Source organism: Sapajus apella, unplaced genomic scaffold, assembly GCF_009761245.1.
Source record: "Sapajus apella isolate SASKATOON/1434 unplaced genomic scaffold, GSC_monkey_1.0 scaffold85, whole genome shotgun sequence".
Lineage (NCBI taxonomy): Eukaryota > Metazoa > Chordata > Mammalia > Primates > Cebidae > Sapajus > Sapajus apella.
In genome coordinates, this window is record NW_022437025.1 from 1,961,415 (window position 1) to 1,985,998 (window position 24,584).

At 45.3% G+C, this 24,584-nt stretch overlaps 1 protein-coding gene across 3 annotated transcripts in view; it reads right to left on the reverse strand.

Annotated features, from left to right (window-relative positions):
* Positions 1 to 24,584, reverse strand: part of POLN (DNA polymerase nu) — a 146,246-nt gene that overhangs the window by 15,375 nt on the left and 106,287 nt on the right. For all 3 annotated transcript variants that reach the window (XM_032253954.1, XM_032253955.1, XM_032253953.1), the window contains one exon: positions 5,981 to 6,063. In XM_032253954.1, the coding sequence (XP_032109845.1) occupies positions 5,981 to 6,063 (83 nt within the window). The remainder of the gene's footprint in view (positions 1 to 5,980; positions 6,064 to 24,584) is intronic.

The following is a 24,584-nucleotide window of genomic DNA, read 5'->3' on the forward strand; positions in this document are numbered from 1 at the left end:
GTGAAAAATTCCACTGGCTCTCAGAAAGAAGTCAGCCAGATGGGACTCGCCTTGAGTATCTTCTTAGACAAATCTTTTCTTACCTCCAGTCTGCTGTTAAGCCCATATGGTGAATTTTTTTTTGAGATGGAGTCTCCTTCTGTTGCCCAGGCTGGAGTGCAGTGGTGTGATCTCGGCTCACTGCAACCTCTGCCTCCTGGGTTTAAACGATTCTCCTGCCTCAGCCTCCTGAGTAGCTGGGACTACCATGCCCGGTCAATTTTGTGGTTTTTTTTTTTTTTTTAGAAGAGACAAGATTTCACCATGTTGGTCAGGCTGGTCTTGAACTCCTGATCTTGTGATCTGTCCACCTTGGCCTCCCAAAGTATTGGGATTACATGCATAAGCCACCACACCTGGCCAAATTTTTTATTTGGGGTATGCAGTTTTCAGTTCTATAATTTCCATTTCAGAATTTTATTTGTTGAAGTTTTCCTTTTTTCATTTATTGTGAGCATATTTTCTTTTACTTCCTTGAGCTTAGTTATTAACAGCAACTTTAAAATCCTTGTCTGTTAATTCTAACATCTGAGTCATCTCAGGATCTGCTTCCATGATTGCCTTTTCTTGAGTATGGTCAAGTTATTCTGTTTCTTCCTGTTTAGGAATTTGGGGTTGCATGCTGGACATCATGTAAGATATGTATAGAGTTTTGGACCCCATTATGTTTTTCTGAGGAGTGCTATGTTTTTTTTGAACCAGTGTATTGTTTGTACCCAGGTTGGAGTGCAATGGTGCAATCATAACTCACTGCAGCCTTCAACTCCTGGGCTCAAGCAATCCTTCTGCCTCAGCCTTCTGAGTGGCTGGGCCTACAGCTGTATGCCCACCATGCCTGGCTAAGGAGTACTAATTTTTTTTAAAGGGGCACTTAGTTCAGCTAAAATCGAACTTCAAACTCTGTCTCCTTGCAGTGGGAAAACACTGAAATCTCAGGCCAGTCCTTTTTGCGTTGGCTTCTGGGTTGTCTGAAGTCTGCCCCATTCATGCATAGTTAGGGGTCAGCCAAGATCTGAGCAGAGTTCATGCCGAGAACTTGGCCTCGTTTCCTGGCTCTCTTCTTTCTGGAATTTCTCCCTTCACTTTCCAGATTCTCTGGTTGCCCAGAACTCTGTCCTCCAGTTATTCAAGCCAGTAGGATTGCACATTCCTGGCAGAGTTTCTGTCCACACAGCATCGAGTGAGGCTGCCTTCAGGCGAGGAGCTATAGAATGAGAGTTCACCATTCCTTTCTTCCAGATGTCAGCTGACCTCCAGTTTCTGCTGCTCTGGTCGCTTCCCAGTGCCTCCAAGTAGCTGTCTGTTTATACATTTTCTACAGTTTATAGTTGATCCCTGTGGGAGGGCTGCTCCACTGGGAGCGACTTGGCCATCATCAGAAGTCATGCCTCTCTTTCTAAATTCTTATGGCCAAGGGAGAATCCCTTTCCTTTCTTCTGTGGAGCTGTCGGGATCTCCGAAGAGCAGTGGGTGGCCCCGGCCCCTATGCATGAAGAAAGCCCATCCACAAGAGTGCGGATGGCACGGTGGTTCCACAGCAGCAGGGACGAGAGACTGACACAGAGCCTGAGGGTCCGAGAGGCCTCCCAGGCCCTGGGTCCTTGCTCCTCACTCCTTGGGCACTCTTAGCAGTGAGGCTGTCACACTATAAGGCTGCTTTCCCCAAGCAGGTTGGCTTCTGACTCTGTGGGGACTTCTTTGTCCCATGCTTCCTGTGGACTGCTCCTTCTTTTCATAGAACTTGCCCCCAAGCTGTCATTCCATTGATCCCATTTTACACACAGACCCTGAGAGATCTGCAAGCTGGGGGCACTGAGTACTCCCTCCTCTGACATCCTACATGAACACACAACCGGACTCTTCCCAGATGGCTAATCCTGTCCGTTGGGCACATGTGAGTCTAGGTATGCGTGTGTGCTACAATTTTAACTTCAGCACAGAGTCTTCACTCCCTTTTCTCCATGTGCCCTTCTGCCCCACACATGATGCTGACAGGTTTTCACTTCTGCTTGTGTCTCTAGGACCAAGCAGGTGCCTGCACACAGTGGGCCTTCAGGAACGTGGCTGGTCTAGCTGGAACAGACCTGACATTAAGTCCTACACTGCTTTCAAAACTTGACTCAGGGGTTGCTGGTCTGGGCTGCCCCTGAACTCTCCCTACTCTCCCCAGGCTGGGGCCCTCCCCTGGCTCCCTTGGCACCAGGGGCTCCTGCAGATGCACTGATGGCGTAGTCTGTGTGCCCAGACCTGCTCCTGGGTCTCTGCTGCTGGGCACAAGTCCTTGGGAGCAGGCACCAGGCCAGATGACATGCGCTCAGCACAGGCCTGTTGATTGCACGATGACTGGATGTGGAGGCTAACTTCAGAGCCATGGAGTCCCCTGAGAAGACTCAAGGGCTCGACTCTAGAAGCAATAGGTGCTTAGAGCAAGACCCAGAGGTCAGGAGCTGCTTCCTGGAGAAGGCAGATTCCTGCTGGGCCCAGCAGTGGCCGTGAGCAGGGCTGTCAGGCTGGGGAGGCGCCAGCAAAGCTAATGGGCATTTGAATTCAGTCGACCGATGGGGGAGCAGTGAGCAGTGAGCCGGCCTCTGGGGTCAAGGCTCCCGGACAGTGGCCGCTGTGTTACTCCGTGTGCTCCCTGCCAGCTCCTCCACAGCGGCTGTGGGGGCAGAGCACACAGGCCCATCACCCGGGGCACTCCCCTGCCTCTCACACAGTCCTGCTGCCTCCTCTGCTGTTTTCATCGCAGTCTTCACAATGGTCATGTCGCCCATTTCTCAAGAATGCGTAGGAACCATGCCCTGCCCCACGCCCCCAGCATTTGTGGGCCCTTCGGTGATGTGAAAACACAGCACTGCGATCCACTGAAAACCAGCTCCTCTACAGAATTTCCAAAGGGTCCCCAGCAGCCTGGGAGGCCTGGCAAGTTCACCTGGCTTCCCGAGTCCCAGCTCATGTGACAAAGTTTCCAACACAAGGAGAACAGAGACACAGTCTGAGCCCACAGCAGCAAATGCACAGTAATTCCAACTGTCAAGCCAGACCGAAACAATGGGAGGCTCAGGGTGGGAACCCGTGTCACTGTCACAGCTAAAAGCAGCCAAATTACTCTTTTCAACAATAGGCTAATGACTCACTGCTTATTTACAAAATGTAGTTCTTTTCCTCTACAAAAAAAAAAGAAAAAGAAAAAGAAAGAAAGAAATTGAATACTCCAGAAGGAGCCAAAGGGGTGGCAGAGAAGACCACCTTTTTCTGGTAGGTGGGGGATGGCCTGCCCCACGGCAGGTGCTCGGCACGCCCAGTCTCCAATCCTTCCTCCTAGCTGGATGTGGGGTGGCTGCCCCAGCTGGAGACAAGGCCAGGGCTGCCACAGGAGACCTACAGATCAGTCACTTGGAGGCATTAATTGACATGGTGCAGAAGTGAAGGGCAGATGACAGAGATGACAGCTGACTGTGTGCCAGGTGTGGCCCCACCCACCCTATGAGAGCATTCCCCGGGAGGAGATGGCACGGGGAGGCGGAGGGTCTTGTACAAGCCACGCAGTCAAGGAGGTGACAGGGTTGGGATCAAGCCCAGGCTGCCTGGCCCAGGACTGGGGAGGCGATGTCCTGCTGGCAGAGCAGAAGCAAATGTTATGTTTGCAACACAAGATGTTGGAGCAAGGATGAAGGCAACAAAGTCTCATATAATTTGGCAGTGATGCCTTCCTCCCAAGACAGGGACCCCAGGGAGGTTCAGGGGTGCAGCACAGAAGAAAGAGGCTGAGAGAAGGCAGTGGACCAAGCAACTCTGAAGAGAATCAACTCAATGTCACATTATTGTCACTCACAGAATCTAGTTCTTTAAAACAAAGTTTCATAGTCTATTTTCCAAAAACCATGTACACAATCAAAATGTTTTCAAAAGTGGAGCTGAGATCACCAAGTCCACTAATTTGTTCCTGTGTCTTCTCTGTGCTGGGCAGTGAGTTACGCTGATGAGCTCCTATCTCTGAGGTGCCCATGTTCGAGCTGGGGCATCAGACCATGAACAGGTGAGTGGGTGCAGAGCTGGCATCTCTTGCTCCCTTGCTGGTTCGAAGAGCAGAGCTGCCAAGATGCAGGCTCTGCCCAAGGTGTAAGGCCCACATGGCAAGCAGCTGAGACCACCTCTGGCTGACAGCCAGCAAGAAACAGAAGCTGGCTGGGCAGGGTGGCCCATGCCTGTAATCTCAGCACTTTGGGAGGCCAAGGGGGCAGATCACTTGAGGACAGGGGTTCAGGACCAGCCTGGCCAACGTGGTGAAACCCTGTCTCTATTAAAAATACAAAAAATTAGCTAAGCATGGTGGCAGGTGCCTGTAATCCCAACTACTCAGGAGGCTGAGGCAGGAGAATTGCTTGAGCCTGGGAGTTGGAGGTTGCAGTGAGCCAAGATTGCGCCACTGCAGTCCAGCCTGGACAACAGCGCGAGGCTCTGTCCCAAACAAAAAACAAACAAAAAAGAAACAAAAAAGAAACAGAAGCCAAGAAAATGGATCTCTCCCCAGTCATGCCACAGATGCAACTACAGCCCCAGCCAGCACCTTGACTGCAGCCCTGCAGGGGACCCCGCTATGGCATGCCCACACCCAGAGAAACTGTGAGATACTGTGTGTTATTTTAAGTCACTACGTTTGTGGCAATTTGTTACCCAAAAGTGGGTAACCAATACTGTGGCTGAGGAAGTTTGCACAGGGGAGAGTTGAGCGCAGGGCTGCAGAAGTGAGGGCGGGCTCTGGGGCAGGCGTTTCCGCAGGCGGAACAGCAGCGCAAAGCCCTGAGGCTGGAGCTGGCTGGCTGGTTGGTTGCGGTTCAAGACAGGCCATCCATCCACAGCCCCGGGGTGGGGCACCCTGGACGCTCGTCCAGCAGAACCACAGTCTCAATGGAGACTGCAGGGCAGCTCCTAGGGACAATCTAGGAAGTGCTTGCCCCGTTATTCTTCCACTGAAGCTTGTTTGGTTTTGCTGCCTTTCTGTGAATATACAAAGGGTTTCCGTGGTAGGGTGGTGAATCTTCTTCTCAAGGTCTTTGCACAAGCCCTGCTGCTCAAAGCAGAGCTCATCATAGGGAAAGGAGGTCTCAACAGGCTTAAGAAGGAGCTGGCTGGCTGGGGAAATTAGGCCACACTGATTCAGCATCACTCAGGGCCAGAAAAGAATTAAAGTCTTGGACAGCCCATGTCAGGGAGTCAAGGGAGAGTGAAAGAGAGTAGACGGCCCGCTCTGACATGGGTGTTGGGGCTGGGGGCTGGGGGCTGGGGGGAAGGAGGGAGAGGAGTAGAAGGGAACAGAAAAGAGGAGGGGAGAGGGATGCTTGCAGAAGAGGCCCCAGGCAGCCCAGACCTCTGGCCCTCCAGCCCTTCCTGGCCTAGCCCCCCTTTCTCTTGTCTGCTGCCCCTGACGTTGGACCCCCACTGCCCTGCTCACAGCCCAAGGCCTGGCTCTGCCCTCTGTGGGGTGCTTTGGCTGCATGGCCCAGCTGGGTGAGCTCTGCCCTAGGGAGCTGGGGTACGTGCTGAGATGTGGCAGTGAGTCCAAGCGCTGCACACCTTGAGGCTAAGCTGTCTAACTTTATCATGCCTTGGCATGTGTGTGGACCAGGGTCTCCTCAACGGTCTCCAAGCACAGCAGTGGTGCCTAGCACAGTGGTATGGTGTAGAGGTGGGGCCAATGGCTTGGTCACACTGGACCCGCCCACCTCCTTGGCCTCCCCTGAGAGACTGGCTGTGACTCTCAGCAGGGCAAGGCATGGGGTGGTCTGGCCAGTGTCTGGTGGCTGCAGGTGTCATCAGAGCATAAACAACACCCAGGGACTCACAGATGATCTCTGAGGCACAGCCACATTTAAACACAGGTACAGGGCTGCCAGCTTACCCGTGACCCCGAGACCCTGGCTCCTGGCCTGCAGCCTACCTGCTCCATAGACCACCGAGTACACCACCTTCTTGGTTTGCTCTCTGTCTGCATGTGTTACGTGTTCCACGGGCACGTCCTTCCTGCATGGAGAGACCATGTGTGTTCAGGCACGGGAGGCACTGTCAGTGCAGGGCAGTCTAACCACACGCCCCATCACTGTGCTTCTCTGGAAATTCTTCACGGTTTCACGGCAGCTGGCACACTGGCAGGTAGATGTTCCACACCTGTGGTGCCAGCTTGGTAAGGGCCCCAGGCAGATACCTACGGTGAGGCTGCAGCAGCTGCTGCCAGCCAAGCACCATCCCACATTCCTGGGCTCCACAAATCAAAACCCAAAACTACTTTCACCAAAGGCATGCCCACCCAACTTCAGGAAAGCCCTTCCCCCATGTTGGGGTGCCTGGGCCTGGGCCATGTCTGTGTCTGCTGCAGTGGTGGGGGGGTGCTGGTTTCTAGGCCTATCTAGTCCCACTGCTTGACTGGATGAGCAGCTCTGTCCTGGCCTCCCACAGACAGAGGCCATGGGGGTGAGCCCACCCTGGGGCTACAGCATTCAGATAGAATAAGGATCAACTCAGTATCTGACCGGCATCTGAACCACAGCAATCTCCAGAGATTAAAGCTGAGACATCTGAGTAGCATAGGAGCTCCAGGGCACTCCCAGCACCACCAAGAGGCCCTCCTCCTCCAAGAGCACCCCCAAAGGACAGGCAGCCTGCCGTGTGCCCTGGGTGTTGCCTCCTGCCTGCTGCTTTCGTAAACATCCTTGTCATCTACACCAGTCCTTCCTGATGGAGTGGGCATCTCAGATTCAGAAGCTGAGGGGGGCAGAGGGAGGGAGGGAGAAAGGGGGAAGGAGGGAGGGGAAAGAGAGGGAAAGAGGGAGAGGGAGAGAGATAGAGAGAAGGGGGAGAGAGAGAAAGATGGAAAGGGAGTGGGGGGAAGGGGGGAGGGGGAGAGAGAAAGAGAGAGAGAGAACAGAGAACAGAAAAAGTAACAGAAACTTCTCCCAATCTGTTTTGTGGCTGGCTCTGTGCTAGCGCCTGCTTCATTACTTAGCCAGGCTCTTCACAGCTCTACCTTAGCCTTCACTTCCTGCTTGCACTGAGCATAGAGACCAGCCCCAGGTGAAAGCTCAGGTCTTACTAGATCTCTTCTGAGCATGCAAGCTCCCTGGGCATGTGTGGGGCTTTCTACGTTTCCCGGTATCTACAGGTACTTTTGAATGCTCTAATTTCCAAAAGTGTCTCTCTCCTCAGTTTTTCTTCCAGAGCTTTCAGTGCTCCATTGTTTGCCTCAACTGTATAATTTTTAGCTTCAGGCAGCAGGACGTTATTTGCCTTACAATGTTTTCAAGCAATTTCTGCAGCAAGTGGGTTCTGAGTTAGTGAAACAATGACAAGCCCCTGTGTCAGCCCTTCAGGCAGCCACTGGACTAGTGAGAATAAATACCCACTTCTTTTTGAGTAAGATGTGCTCTGCCTCCAGAAGCAGGGACCAGGCCCCATGCTAGGAACATGCTGCTGCCTTCAAGATTGACAGGTGGGAGGAGGGCAAGTAGAGTCATCACAAGACTCTACCTTTTTTTTGAGATGGAGCCTGACTCTGTTACCCAGGCTGGTGGGCAGTAGTGTGATCTTGGCTCACTGCAACTTTTGCCTCCTGGGTTAAAGTGATTCTCCTGCCTCAGCCTCCTGAATAGCTGGGATTACAGGCACGTGCCACCATACCCAGCTAATTTTTACATTTTTAGTAGAGATGGAGTTGTACCATGTTGGCCAGGCTGGTCTCAAACACCTGACCTCATGATCCGCCTGCCTCGGCCTCCCAAAGTGCTGGCATTACAAGCGTGAGTCACCACATCCAGCCTGCCTTTTTCTTGATTCAGCATTTGCTTGGTTGCTGTAAACCTCTGACTGTTTTTCAAAGTTTTGATTAAGTTGGTTCTGAAGTTTTATTAGATTTTTCAATGTTTCTTTGTGGGACAGGCCCATGGGGCTGTGTACCCACCATTCTTGCTGACATCCCAGACTTCACTGATTTTTTGGCACCTAATTTCTAAGTACCAATGCATTTCCAGATTTTCCCCCTTTTCCTGCTATGTTAAACTATTTCGCCCCTTTTGTTTAGCTCACCCTTAATCTTGACGTTATTAACAGCTATATTTAGATAAAAAACAAAAAGCCAAATGAGCTGGGTGCAGTGGCTCAAGCCTGTAATCTCAGCACCTTGGGGGGCCAAGGTGGAAGGATCACTTGAGGCCAGAAGTTTGAAACCAGTCTCTACATAAAAGAAAATTTTAAAAATTAGCTGGGCATGATGGCATGCACCTGTGGTCCCAGCTACTCAGGAGGCTGAGGTGGGAGGACTGCTTGGGCTTGGGGGGTGGAGGCTGCAGTGAGCTGGTGACTGTGCCACTGCACTCCAGCCTGGGTGACAATGAATAAATAAACAACTACATGATGTTTTTGTAGAATATTTCATAAAATATTTTTAAATTTAATCAAATGAAAATGATCATAGAGGTCTTGGTAAGTTTAGATTGATACCAGGTACATAAGCAAGGGAAGGAGCTGGAATGATCCATGGGTAATGTGTTAGCACTGGAGACATCAGTATGAACTCATGGTAAGCTCTATGTTGATGCACATGGTTACACAGAGAAATATTTAAAGATGTGGGTATACACACATGTTGGCATGCACATGCAACTTCTTGTTCTGTCAGCTGAGAAAGCCTAGAAGCAACCTGCTCAGTAGCAAAGAGCACTGCGCACCCAGACGTTGCCTTTTAATACCATTCTCCAGTGAAAGAATGGGGCTCCTTGGAGAAATGGCCGATTCCAGGACTGGGGCAGGAAACATACAAGAGGAGCCTGGAAGGTCTTTTAGTGCCAGTAAATGAAAAAGTGATAAATGTGTGTGCATGAACGTGCAAACGCACGCACACACACACGCGCGCGCTCGCACACACACACACACGCGCACACACACACACACGCACACACACACACACACACCAAAGAGGTCAAGTCAAAGGGACACAGGAGCCAACTGCAAGAGGTTCCAATGGCCAAAGCTGGAACAATTTAGGTAAGAAAATAAAAAAACATTAGATTATAACTCAAAGTAAAAAATAAATATTCATGAATCCATGCTGATTTGGATTTAAAGGATTAAATAAATAAATGGGGCAAACAGATCTCCCACGCAGAAGAAATCCAAATAATTTATATAGATACCCTGTCCTTAGGAAGATGAAGCATAGCTCCCTCTCCTTAATTACATACAGGCTGTGCTTAGTGACTTGCTTTCAAAGGGTAGGTGCCATGTGGAATCGGGGTAGAAAAGAGCATCTTTACAGTAGAGAAACCTGACAAACGCCCTCAGCCAGATGACCAGGTCAGCATCAGCAGTGGTAATTCCTGTGGACAGTGTATGTCCCTGACTCAGTGTGATGGTGATGGCCCTGCACGTCTGTGCTCAAACCCCAAATCCCAGTCTAGTCATGAGAAAAACATCAGACAAACACCAATGGAAGGACATTCTACAAAATACCTGACCAGTCCTCCTCAAAACTGTCAGGGTCATTGAAAACAGGGCAAGTCTAAGAAAGTGTCACCATCCAAAGGAGCCTAAGGAGACCGTGACTAAATGCAATGTGGTGTCATGGAGGGGGTCCCAGAGCAGAAAGGGGATAGCAGGGAAAGAATGAGGAAATCCAAGTCAAGTGTGGACTTTAGTTTATGACAACATATCAGTACTGGGTTCATTCATTGTGACACATGTACCATATTAATGGAAAACATTAATAACAGAGAAGCAGGTGTGGGATGTATGAGAACTCTTCGTACTATCCTTGACATTTTTATATAAATTTAAAATGGTTCTAAAATAAAAAGTTTATTTAAAAAAGTGATCTAGTACAAGACCAGCCTGTGCAACATGATGAAACCTTGTCTCTACTAAAAATACCAAAAAATTAGCCAGGTGTGGTGATACATGCCTGTAGTTCCAGCTATGTGGGGGGGGCTTAGACAGGAGGATCACTGCAGACTGGGAGGCTGAGGCTGCAGTGAACTGAGATTGTGTCACTGCACTCCATCCTGGGTGACAGAGTAAGACCCTGTCTCAAAAAAAAAAAAAAAAAAGAAAGAAAGAAAGAAAAAGAGAGAGAGAGAGAGAGATCCAAAAATTGTGCTAGGTTACAAATAATTTATATGTTATGATTTGATTTTAAGTCATACAATTGCAGATAAATATATAGGGGGAATACCATAAGTAAGTCTGGTGGGCTTATGGAAATTTGGGTTTTGTTGTTTTGATAACTGGTATTTAAATATTTTCCAACCAATAAAAATTATAAAGAAAAAAATGAGTCATAAAAAATTCCACATTAGATGGGAGGGATCCAAGATGGCCAAATAGGAACAGCTCTGGAGTGCAGTTCCCAGTGAGAACGCAGAGGGTGAGTGATCGCCGCATTTCCAAATGAGTTTTTACTGCTCACAGACCAGGAGATTCCCAGGTGGAAAAGCGCCACAAGTTTCCAGCACAGCTGTTTCAGCCAGCACAGTGGGTCTCCGCACAAAAACTCACACAAATCTGGGTGGCTGTTTCAAATGGCACCTGGAATGCCTGGGAGACAGAGTCGCCCATTCAACTGACCAAAAAGGGGCTGAAACAGGGAACCAGGTGATCTGGCTCAGTGGGTCCCACCCTCACAAAGACCAGCAATCTGAAACATTCTGGATTGAGAGTTTCACAACAAGCACAGCTGGACCCAGGATGGTCCAGCTCTGTTGTGGGGAAGGGCATCTGCCATTACCGAGGCATTCCACCACTACTGAGGCAGTCCGTCATTACTGAGGCAATCTGCCATTACCGAGGCAGTCTGCCATTATGGAGGCAGTCTGCCATTACTGAGGCAGACCACCATTACTGAGGCAGTTCTAACTATAACTCTATAAACAAAACTGCAAGGAAGTTCACATAGCAGCTGGACAGAGCCCACAGTAGCTCAGCAATGCCTCTGCTGGCAGACTGTGACTAGGCTACCTCCTCGCTGGGCAGGGTATCTCTGAAAAAAGGCAGCAGCACATCAGGAACTTAGAAATAAAGCCCTACCTTCCCAGGACAGAGCACCTGGGGAAAAAAGGCGGTTATGAATTCCACTGCAGCAGACTTAAATGTACCTTCCCAGCAGCTCTGAACAGAACAATGTAGCTCACAGCTCAGCACTTGAGCTCCTATAAGAGACAGACTGTCTCTTCAAGCAGCTCCCCAGCCCCCATATATCCAAAGAGACACCTCATAAAGGAGAGCTCAGGCTGACATCTGGAGGGTATCCTTCTGGGACAAAGATAACAGATGAAAAAACTGGCAGCAACCCTTACTGTTCTGCAGCTGACGCAGGTGATCCCCAGGCAAGCAGGGTCTGGAGTGGACCTCCAGCAGTCCTACAGCAGAGGGGCCTGTTAGAAGGAAAACTAAAAAACAGAAAGAAATAACTTCATCATCAACAAAAAGGACATCTACTCAGAGAGCCCATCCAGAAGTCACCAATTATAAAGACCACAGGTAGATAAATCCACAAAGATGGGAAGAAACCAGTGCAAAAAGGATGAAAACACCCAAAACCAGAATGCCTCTCCTCCTCCAAAGGATCACAACTCCTCACCAGCAAGGGAACAAGGCTGGATGGAGAATGAGTCTGATGAATTGACACAAACAGGCTTCAGAAAGTGGGTAATAACAAACTTCTCTGAGCTAAAAGAACATGTTTTAACCCAATGCAAAGAAACTAAGAACCTTGAAAAAAGATTTGGTGAAATGCTAACGAGAATAAACAGCTCAGAGAAGAATATAAATGAATTGATGGAGCTGAAAAACACAAGATCTTTGCGAAGCATACACAGGTTTCAATGGCCAAATCGACCAAGCAGAAGAAAAGATGGCAGAGATTGAAGATCAACTCAATGAAATAAAATGAGAAGGCAAGATTATGGAAAAAAGAGTAAAAAGAAATGAACAAAGCCTCCAAGAAATATGGGATTATGTGAAAATACCTAATCTATGTTTGATAGGTGTATCTGAATGTGATGGAGAGAATGAATCCAAGCTGGAAAACACTCTTCAGGATATTATCCAGAAGAACTTCCCCAACCTAGCAAGGCAAGCCAATATTCAAGTCCAGGAAATACAGAGAACGCCACAAAGATATTTCTCAAGAAGAGCAATCCCAACACACATAATCGTCAGATTCACCAGGGTTGAAATGAAGGAAAAAATGCTAAGCACAGCCAGAGAGAAAGGTCAGGTTGCCCACAAAGGGAAGCCCATAAGACTCACAGCAGATCTCTTGGCAGAAACGCTACAGGCCAGAAGAGAGTGGGGGCCAATATTTAACATCCTTAAAGAAAAGAACCTTCAACCTATAATTTCATATCCAGCCAAACTAAGCTTCCTAAGCAAAGTAGAAATAAAAACCTTTACGAACAAGCAATTGCTCAGAGATTTCATCACCACCAGGCCTGCCTTACAAGAGCTCATGAAAGAAGAACTAAGCACAGAAAGGAACAACCAGAACCAGCCACTCTAAAATGTACCAAATGGTAAAGAGCATCAACACAATGAAGAAATTGCATCAACTAATGGGCAAAACAGCCAGCTAGCATCAAAATGGCAGGATCAAATTCACACAAAACAATATTAACCTTAAATGTAAATGGGCTAAATGTCCCAATCAAAAGACACAGACTGGCAAATTAGATAAAAAGTCAAAACCCATTGGTGTGCTGTATCCAGGAAACCCATCTCACGTGCAAGGACAAACACAGGCTCAAAATAAAGGGATGGAGGAAGATTTACCAAGCAACTGGAGAGAGAAAAAAAAAAAAAAAGCAGGAGTTGCAATCTTAGTCTCTGATAAAATAGACTTTAAACCAACAAAGATCAAAAGAGACAAAGAAAGGCATTACCTAATGGTAAAAGGATCAATGAAACAAGGAGAGCTAATGATCCTAAATATATACGCACCCAATACAGGAGCACCCAGATACATAAAGCAAGTTCTTAATGACCTACAAAGAGACTTAGATTCCCACACAATAATAGTGGGAGACTTTAACACTCCACTGTCAATTTTACACAGAACAACGAGACAGAAAATTAACAAGGATATCCAGAACTTGAACTCAGACCTGGACCAAGCAAACTTAACAGACGTTTACAGAACTCTCCACCCCACATCCACAGAATATACATTCTTCTCAGCACCACATCACACCTACTCTAAAACTGACCACATAATTGGAAGTAAATCACTCCTCAGCAAAAGCAAAAGAACAGAAATCATAACAAACAGTCTCTCAGATCACAGTGCAATCAAATTGGAACTCAGGGTTAAGAAACTAACTCAGAGCCACATAGCCTCATGGAAACTGAACAACTGGCTCTTGAATGTTGACTGGATAAACAATGAAATGAAGGCAGAAATAAAGATGTTCTTTGAAACCAATGAGAATGATGACACAACATACCAGAATCTCTGGGACACATTTAAATCAGTGTCTAGAGGAAAATTTATAGCAATAAATGCCCATATGAGAAGCAAGGAAAGATCTAAAATTGACACCCTATCATCAAAATTGAAAGAGCTAAAGGAGCAAGATAAAAAATACTCAAAAGTTAGCAGAAGACAAGAAATAGCTAAGATCAGAGCAGAACTGAAGGAGATAGAGACACAAAAAACCCTTCAAAAAATCAACAAATCCAGAAACTTTTTGAAAAGATCAACAAAATAGACAGACCACTAGCCAGATTAATAAAAAAGAAAAGAGAGAAGAATCAAATAGATGCAATAAAAAATGATAAAGGGGATATCACCGCAGGTTCCACAGAAATTCAAACCATAATCAGAGATTATTACAAACAACTCTATTCACATAAACTAGTAAACCTGGAAGAAATGGATAAATTCCTGGACACTTGCATCCTCCCAAGCCTAAACCAGGAAGAAGCTGAAACCCTGAACAGACCCATAACAAGGTCTGAAGTTGAGGCAGCAATTAAGAGCTTAACTCCCAAAAAAAGCCCAGGTCCAGACGGGTTCACAGCCGAATTCTACCAGACATACAAAGAGGAGATGGTACCATTCCTTCTGAAACTATTCCAAACAATACCAAAAGAGGGAATCCTTCTCAAATCATTTTATGAGACCAACATCATCCTGATACCAAAACCCAGCAGAGACTCAACAAGAAAAGAAAACTTTAGGCCAATATCCATGATGAACATAGATGCAAAAATCTTCAATAAAATACTGGCAAACCAATTGCAACAACACATCAAAAAGCTTATCCATCACGATCAAGTAGGATTCACCCCGGGGATGCAAGGCTGGTTCAACATATGCAAGTCTATAAACATAATTCACCACATAAACAGAACCAAAGACAAAAACCACATGATTATCTCAATAGATGCAGAGAAGGCCTTTGACAAAATTCAACAGCCCTTTATGCTAAAAACTCTTAATAAACTAGGTATTGATGGAATGTATCTCAAAATAACAAAAGCTATTTATGACAAACCCACAGCCAACATCATACTGAATGGGCAAAAACTGGAAGCATTCCCTTTGAAATCTGGCACTAGACAAGGATGCCCTCTCTCACCACTCCTATACAATACAGTATTGGAAGTTCTAGCCAGAGTAATCAGGCAAGAGAAAGAAATAAAGGGTATTCAATTAGGAAAGGAGGAAGTCAAATTGTCTCTATTTGCAGATGAGATGATTGTATATTTAGAAGACCCCATCATCTCAGCCCAATATCTCCTGAAACTGATAAGCAACTTCAGCAAAGTCTCAGGATACAAAATCAATGTGCAAAAATCACAAGCATTCCTATACACCAATTACAAACTTAAAGAGAGCCAAATCAAGAATGAACTGCCATTCACAATTGCTACAAAGAGAATAAAATACCTCGGAATACAACTAACAAAGGACGTAAAAGACCTCTTCAAGTAGCACTACAAACCACTGCTCAAGGAAATAAGAGAGGACACAAACAGATGGAAAAACATTCCATGCTCATGGTTAGGAAGAATCAATATTGTGAAAATGGCCATACTGCCCAAAAAAATTTATAGATTCAATGCTATCCCCATCAAGCTACCTATGACCCTCTTCACAACTGGAAAAAACCACCTTAAACTTCATGTGGAACCAAAAGAGAGCCCACATAGCCAAGTCAATTCTAAGCAAAAAGAACAAAGCTGGAGGCATCACACTACCTTACTTCAAACTACACTACAAGGCTACAGTAATCAAAACAGCATAGTACTGGTGCCAAAACAGATATATAGACCAATGGAACAGAACAGAGGTCTTGAAGGCAACACCACACATCTACAACCATCTGATCTTTGACAAACCTGACAAAAACAAGCAATGAGGAAAGGATTTCCTGTTTAATAATGGTGTTGGGAAAACTGGCTAGCCATGTGCAGAAAGCAGAAACTGGACCCCTTCCTGACACCTTACACTAAAATTAACTCCAGATGGATTAAAGACTTAAACATAAGACCTAACACCATAAAAACCCTAGAAGAAAACCTAGGCAAAACCATTCAGGACATAGGCATAGGCAATGACTTCATGACTAAAACACCAAAAGCACTGGCAACAAAAGCCAAAATAGACAAACGTGATCTAATTAAACTCCAGAGCTTCTGCACAGCAAAAGAAGCAATCATTAGAGTGAACTGGCAACCAACAGAATGAGAAAAAATTTTTGCAATCTACCCATCTGAAAAAGGGCTAATATCCAGAATCTACAAAGAATTAAAACAGATTTACAAGAAAAAAACAAACAAACCCATTCAAAAGTGGGCAAAGAACATGAACAGACACTTTTCAAAAGAAGACATATATGATGCCAACAAACATATGAAAAAATGCTCATCATCACTGGTCATTAGAGAACTGCAAATCAAAACCACATTCAGATACCATCTCGTGCCAGTTAGAATGGCGATCATTAAAAAATCTGGAGACAACAGATGTTGGAGAGGATGTGGAGAAATAGGAACACTTTTACACTGTTGGTGGGAGTGTAAATTAGTTCAACCATTGTGGAAGACAGTGTGGCAATTCCTTAAGGACCTAGAAATAGAAATTCCATTTGGCCCAGCAATCCCATTACTGGGTATATATCCAAAGGATTATAAATCATTCTATTATAAAGACACATGCACAAATATGTTCATTGCAGCACTGTTTACAATAGCAAAGACCTGGAACCAACCCAAATGCCCATCAATGAAAGGAAGGAAAGTGTGGCACATATACACCATGGAATACTATGCAGCCATAAAAAATGATGAGTTCGTGTCCTTTGTAGGGACGTGGATGAATCTGGAAACCATCATTCTCAGCAAACTGACACAAGAATAGAAAATCAAACACTGCATGTTCTCACTCTTAAGCGGGTGTTGAACAATGAGAACACATGGACACAGGGAGGGTAGCATCACACACTGGGGGCTGTTGGGGGGTACTGGGGAGGGACAGCGAGGGGTAGGGAGTTGGGGAGGGATAACATGGGGAGAAATGCCAGATATAGGTGATGGGGGGATGGAGGCAGCAAACCACATTGCCATGTATGTACCTATGCAACAATCCTGCATGCTCTGCACATGTACCCCAGAACCTAAAGTGCAATTATATATATATAGATATGAACAAATAAATAAATTGTATCACATGTTACAATTGTAGAAAAAAAATTCCACAGTAAATACAGGAGAGTCAATAGCTTTCCTACCAGTAATAAATAGAAACTATAGTAAAAGAAAAGGACCACACTCACAACAATAAAAATCTCAACATACCCAAAAATAAGTTTAAGAAAAAATATACCAGACTTCCAACAAGGAAGGGGCATTAAAGGACACAGCGGAAGATGTGCTGTGCTCCTGAACAGAAGAATACAGCACTGAAAAGACATCAACTTTGCCATATCCAGTTTTACCTTAGCACAGTTTCAATTAATGTATCGGGAGGATTGGGGGTAAAAATTTAAGAAAGCAATTCTAAATTTCATCTGAAAAACAAACCAAAGAGAACAGTCACGCCAAAGCTAAAAAGGGTGAGTAATGAGGAAGAAAAGGGAAATGTACACAAAGCTCAACACTGACGCAGGAGTGAAAACAGATAAATCAGGGGAAGCAAAGAGAAAGCCCCTAACAGGCTATAGTATATTTTAAAACACAGTTAATGATCTGGCATTTTAAATCTATATTGGGTTGGAATTGACTATTTGGGAAACTATGAAGTTAAATGCCTATTTCCTATCACACACAAAAATAAATTAGAAGCTCATTAATGTGAAAACAATCATGAAAGGATGGTGATGAGCTATATATACAGAGTAGAACAGAGAGCCCAGTGGCAATGCTGAGGCTCATGGGTCTTGGTGTGTTGCAGAGGTGAAACTCTGGACGTGGCCCCATGTGTTGACCTGGGACAACTGGCTCACCATGGTGGAAAAAATCAAATGAGATCTTTGTTGTCACACAAATCACAAAAATGGGGTCCAGATGGAATAAATGCCTAAACATGAAAAGATCAAAACTTAAATAAGGTTGAAGAAAACAAAGGAGAATCCATAAGTCCCATAAATAGGAGAGCATTGAAAAGAAACACAAACAATACAAACCATACTAAGAAATGTCTTTTTTTTTTTTTCAAGACAGCTGACTAGATGCATTTCAAGTATGCCTCATCCACTTAGAAGAACCAAAATGCTATGTAGACAATCATACTTTGAATACATTATCCAAGATGGAACACAGCAGTTCAACAGAAAAGCAAAAGAAAACTCCACAATCTAGGAAGAAGGAAAACAGGCAGCCTGGATGGTTGGGATGGGCTGGGAGCCAGAGTGGCCTCCCAATACTGGAGGGGGTGACAGTCTTTCTGTGGTCCACTTTCCCACTGGGGGATCATACAATCCAGGCCATAGAAGAGCACCTTGACCCTCCCTAGCCATGTTCCAAGGAGGGAATATGCCCTGGGCCCTGCATCCTTCCTGAGACCTAAGCAGCTCCAGGAAGATGCCATTCTCGGTCCTAGCTCCTAATAGACTGTGGTGCCATGAAACAGTGGCGTTAGGCCTAGGCATTAGGAAAACTTGGGCTGCTGCTTGTGCAACAAGGGTGTGAGCAGAGTGTGAGCTCCCACAACTAGAACTGGGAAGCAAGCACGGCATGGGCTGTGGCCACCAGCATTGGAAGTAGGTACCTCCCCTGGGAACTGAGCAGGACAAGAGTAGCAGTGGAGGCTTGGTCTTGAGCTGGGCAGGGGATCTTATGGCCCAGGGCTGAGTTGTGGGTTAGGTGTCAGCTCCAGGTCTGACTGAACAGTGAGTTAGCTATGACAGCTGGGGTGGGGGAGGGTGCCCAGGTTGGACTGGGGTATGGGGGGACACAAGTTCCCTACTCTCTAGCCAAGGCTGTGATCACTGGGACAGGCCCTAGCTCCCATAGCAGGACCTTCACATAGTGGCTGTTGCCCTTCACCCAAACATTTCACCAGAGGCCCAAAGATTGCCATGCCCTCCTTAGCCCCTTGCAAGGCAGGTGCATGTACTTACCACTGGTGGGCCAGCACAAATTCACCTGGTCAAGTGGTGCCTGGCTTCATCCCTGACAGAGAGCAGGATCCAGGGTCCTGGGGGTTCCACAACCCAATTCACCACCTGGGACACTCAAGCACTTTTCCATTGGGACAGAGGTTAGGCATAAACACCCTACTGCTATCATCTCAGCTGGCTCCTACCTGCAAGTGCTGCCTGCTGGCCTGGACACTGGCCTGGACAGCCCATTGCAATCACTGCCAACATAAATGCACAGAACTTGGGACCCAAAAGAGCATCTCACAACCACTGCTACCACCATCACTCACACCATCCTGGCTGCCCAGGAGCTCGAGAGCCCACTCACCCACCCAGGACATCACTAGTACAAATGGCATCTGAGAAAGCCAACCAGAGGCCCAAGAACTGGTCTGCCTGGAACCACCAACACAGGTGCCAGCATATGCTGATCCAGGACACAAGGACAGACATGCTTAGCCTACTACCACTACCACTGAAACCTGAAGATAGGCCCATCTGGCATTTTAGTCCCCAGCACAACTTTACCATAGCCTCCAACAATAACTACACCCTACCACCCCAAAGAAACCACAGATATCACTAATGCTATTTACAGCCAAAGAAATCATACAGAGCCTTCACTACTGCATGCACTCAGAAACAAAGCCAAAGAGTCCTATCCAACCAACAGACAGTCACATCTTCAGGAACCACCCCCCCCCATACAAATGAAAGTAAATTAAAAAATAAGAAGCGGCAACTGTTATACCGGATATGCAGAAATCAGTGTAAGGACACAGGAAACATGAAAAAAACAAAGTAATATGACATCCTCAAAGGAACACAATAATTCTCCAGCAATAGATATTAACCAAAAAAAAAAAAATCCTCAAAACCCCAGATAAATAATTCAAAATACTGCTTTTTAAAGCAGCTCAATGAGATGCAAGAGAAATCTGGAAATCAATACAAAGACCTCAAATAATTAATTCAGGATGAATTAAAATTAATTCACAAATGAGAAACTTACCAAAGAGATAGATATCTTTAAAAACAAAACAAAAAAACCCACAACTAAACAGACATTCTGGAACTAAAAAAGTCATCGAAAGGAACATAAAACACATTTGAAAGTTTCAACAGACTGGGACAAGCAGAAGAAAAAATTTCAGAACTTGAAGACACGTCTTTTGGAATCCAGCACGCAAAATTAAAGAAAAAAGAATAAAAAGAATGAACAGAGTCTTTGAGATGTTTTAAACTACATAAAACAACCAAATTTATAAATTATTGTTATTTCTGAGGTTGAAAAGAGATCAAAAGGCTTACAAAACCTATTCAATAGTATATGAAAAATTCCTAAGTCTAGCAAGAGATTTTGACATCCAGATACAGGAAGCTCAGCAATCCCCAGGAAAATAAAATGCCAAAAGGACTTTGCCACAGCACACTGTAATCAGACTGTCTAAAGTTAAAGGGCAAGTTCTAAAGTCCACAAGAGAGAAGTGTCTAGTCATCTATAAAGGAAACTTCATTAGACTAACAGCAGACTTTTCAGCAGAAACCTTATAAGCCAGAACAGAATGGTGTGACATATTCAAAGTGCTGAAAGAAAAACAAACAAACAAACAAACAAAACCCTGCCAGTCAAGAATTCTATTTCCAGGAACATAACCTTCATAAATGAAGGTGAAATAAAGTCTTTCCTAGACAAGTAAATGCTGATTTTATTTATCGCCACTAGACTGGCCCTACAAGAAATGCTCAAGGGAATCCTAAACTTGGAAGCAAAAGGATGACATTCACCATCATGGAAACATACAAAAGTATAAAACTCACTGGTAAAGCAATCACACAAAGGAGAAAGTGAAAGGAATCAAATGGCACCACTATATAATTCCACCAAACCACAATGACAGAGAAAAAGAAAGAAAGAATTCATAAAACAACTGGAAAACAATTAATATGACAGGAACAAAACCTCACATATCAACATTCACCTTGAAGGTAAATGGATTAAATGTCTATAAGTGAATAACAACCTACTCTGTGATAGACCATATCTTGCTTACTTGTTCTGCTGATGAACAGTTAGGTGTTTCCACCTTTTGGCTATTATGACTAATACCACTAAGAATATTGTGTACAGGTTTTTGTGTGGACATATGTTTTCATTTCTCCGGGGCATACACTAGGAGTGGAATTGCTAAGTCATATGGTAATTCTGTGTTGAACTTTTTGAGGAACTGCTGGACTGTTTTTCACAGTGGCGGCACCATTTACCCACTGGCAATGTATGAAGGTTGATTACTTTTATTTTGTGGGAAAGTAGAAAGGAAGATAAGTCCTTGAGCTTTTTACCCAAACCTCCCCCAGCAAACACAATCCTGGAGCCCTTAACAAATAATTAAAACTCTCTGGAGGGATATTTGACGAAGCAACATGGGCCTTTGCTGTCTCTGCACCCAGCAGAGAGTCTCACTTGCAGGTAGCATCTCCCTCTAATAGTAAGACTGTCCCAGTCAGACCACGTGAGCCATGACAGCTGTATCCCTGGCTGAAAGAGGAAGAGCCCCATGGATAGACTGTGACCTCAGGTCATGGATCAGAGCTGTCCACTCCTCAGTGCAAGTTCCCACAAAGGTGTGCTGTTGCTATCACTCACCCTCCAAGTGCTGCACTCCTATCAGGGTGACAGGGAATCAGACTGGCTCCCTTCAGAAGCATGCACAGGTAAGGCACACACACGTACATAGTCATGTGTGGCCCAAGAGCAATCATGATAGCAGTTACCCTTTGTTGAGATCTGCCCCCACCAACCCATCTGAGCTCCAGTCTCAACAAAGGGTAACTGCTATCTCGCCACATGGGTGTAGCAGAGATGTCCCAGGTTCAACATGTTCAGGACTGAGCTCTCGTTCTGACCTCCCCTCACATCTTGTGAGAGCACACCACCCACCCTGCTGCTGGCCCTCGATGCCCCCCCCGCTGGCATTCCCACATCCAGCCCATCTCCAAACCTCATCAGTTCTACCTCCTATTAGCGCTGGAGTCTGGACCTTTTAATCATCTCTGCTGATTGTTCCCTGACCCTCATCTGGATGGCAGCAAGTCTCCTCTGCTTTTTTTTGCCCCTACAACCCACTCTCTGCTCAGCACCATGCAATTTGAAAAATTCCTTGCAGAAAACCATTTGACAGGCATCCAGCTAAAGGCAGCACATCTATTTCTCTCTGCTCCTCACCAAGATCCCACTAAAATGAAGCAAAAGAATTAGAAGAAATAAATCTATAAGAAAAAAGAGACCAGGGGAGGGAATATCATCAGCCAAGAGAGCTCCATATATTTATGAAAGTTGGGGAAGAGCTAGTGGTGAGAGGAGCTATGACCCAGAAGACCCAAGATTGTGAGCTCAGGAATAGGGAGTGCCTGGTATAACCCAAGGCAGAGAGTGGGAGCTGAAAGCAGGGAGGGGACATGAATCCAACACACGTACACAGAATGGTCAAGCATCCTCTCTGACTCACCACCCATCACTTCCTATCCCAAACACATTCCACACAATATCTATCCAGGAGCCCACTCCCCCAGACAAATAATGATGGTGATGATAAAATGGACCAGGGGATTCTCTCTACAGAAACTGATGGTTTTGGCAAGCTCGCCAACACCCTCCATATTGCTGAACTTTACAGTCATTCCCTAGTCTTTGGCCTTCTTAAGATACCCTGAAAGAAGAAAACCTGTTCTGTGTTGCTCACTTCACTCTTATTGAGCAAACTCAGGAAGAGTTTACTCAGGTACCTGTTTTTTTCTAGTAAAAACAATCCCTATGGGCCTACTATCCTTATAATGCTAGCTAATGAAATGCCAGAGTTTGTCTTTAAAATGTAAGTCTTCATAATTTAAAAAAATTTGAATCTAAGAAATAAATGAAGATGTTTTCTCTGCCCTGCAGCTGTGGAGAAAGAAACATCATTCACAGATCCATTTGAAAAGTGCTAAATGGGGAACTTTTACATGAATAGCCATCCTGGTTTCCTGGGAACTACAAAAACTGGCATGAATATCCTTAACTACTGCACTCTTCTCTCTTCTGTTACCATAAAATTTCCTTTTCGAGGTCTTGCAAGACTCCCAGACTTTCGAATGTTTTGCTATGTCCTGTGAGAATCATCTTGAAGAAGTCTTGTAATTTTTATACATTGTTTTTGCCCAGGGAATAATGCTAAAATTGGCACGTGTGAATTCCTAATCCATATAAATACTTGTAAGACTTAGCCGTTGAATAAGAAGAGTGTCAGTGGCTGTCCCCTCTTTCAGGGCTCTTCCCGATGATTATTTAACAGATCGTTTGAGTTTTCCAGTTATCTTTTATCATCTACTAAATGTTTAGACATATCCCAGTAGGTCCTTTGATGGACTTCATTTTTTTCCATTGATCTATTCTGGTTTTTTGTTTTTTTTTGTTGTTGTTGAGACAGAGTCTCGCCCTGTCGCTAGGTGCCAGGCTGGAGTGCAGTGGCAAAATCTTCTCACTGCAACCACCGCCTCCCAGATTCAAGCAATTCTCTGCCTCCGCCTCCTGAGTAGTTGGGACTACAGGTGCGTGCTACCATGCCCACCTAATTTTTGTATTTTTAAGTAGAGACGGGGTTTCACCATGCTGGCTAGGATGGTCTCAATCTCTTGACCTCGTGATATGCCCGCCTCGGCCTTTCAAAGGGCTAGAATTACAGGCATGAGCCACCGCGCCTGGCCCTATTCTGGTTTTTATTCATACCACTATCTTTTAGCAACTGTGACTTTAATATATTTTAGTATCTGGCAGGACTTGGTCTTCTTTAGTGTGCCTCTTAAATTTTTTTTCATGAGTATTATGCATTATTTTTGCATCATAAATTACAGATGGGTTTCTCTAGTTATTTTAAAAACCTTATTGGTATTTTTTGGCATATTTATTAGGATATTTCTATATTTACATATTAATGTAAGGAAAAGTAACATGTTCCTAAAATTGAAGTTTCCAATCTGTCTTTTCTGAGCTATTCTATTTTTCATATTTCTCAGATCTTGCACATTGTCCATTATATTACAGATATTCTCTTTTTCACTGCACCTTTTCTTCCAATACATTTTCTAACTGGTTGTTTATACTTAGGGAGGTAATTTCTGTGTATTAATCTGTGCCTGGTCTTCTTCCAGGTCTTAGTTTAATAGTTTTAGTCAATTCGCTTGGTTTCCCAGGCAGATAATCATACCATCTTCACCAAATGATGGATTTTCTTCCTCTTTTCCAGTTTTTAAGCTTGTTTCATTATTTCATCAACTAGAGTAACCACACATGCTCGCAGCAATAGTACCTTTTCTTGTCCTTGAGTCTCACCGGGGTGCTTGTGCTTTGGTATTTCATGCATGAGCTTGCTGTTGTTTGTTGGCTTGCGGTGAGTAAATACTGTCAGCCATTGAAGGCTTGGATGGGCTACATGATCTGACTGAATCTTAGAGAGAGAGAATGGGGGTAGCATGAGGGCATGGATTAGGGCTTAGAGTGGGGGACCAGCCAGGAAGTTATTACAAGAGTAGATGTGGGAGATAATGAAGGCCTGAGCTGAGGCTGTGGAAACAAGAAGAGAGAAAAGGCCTAAGGTGAGAGGCCCACTGGCCTGGCTGGGATGAGGTGGGACAGAGGCAGGGAGGAGGCAGGACTGCTGCCTGCAGGCGCTGGCCGTGGCACTGAGCTCCCTTCAGATTCACTGAGTTTGAAGTGTTTGTAGGACAGCCAGGGAAACCGCCTCTGAGGACTGGAATGCCGGCCTGAGCTCAGGACAGAGAGGAGCTACAATGACTACAATAGCCACATATTGCCAGATGGACACATCAACCACTCCTGAGGTCTTGCCATGAGCCAGGCACTGGGTCACTGCTTCTCTGAGC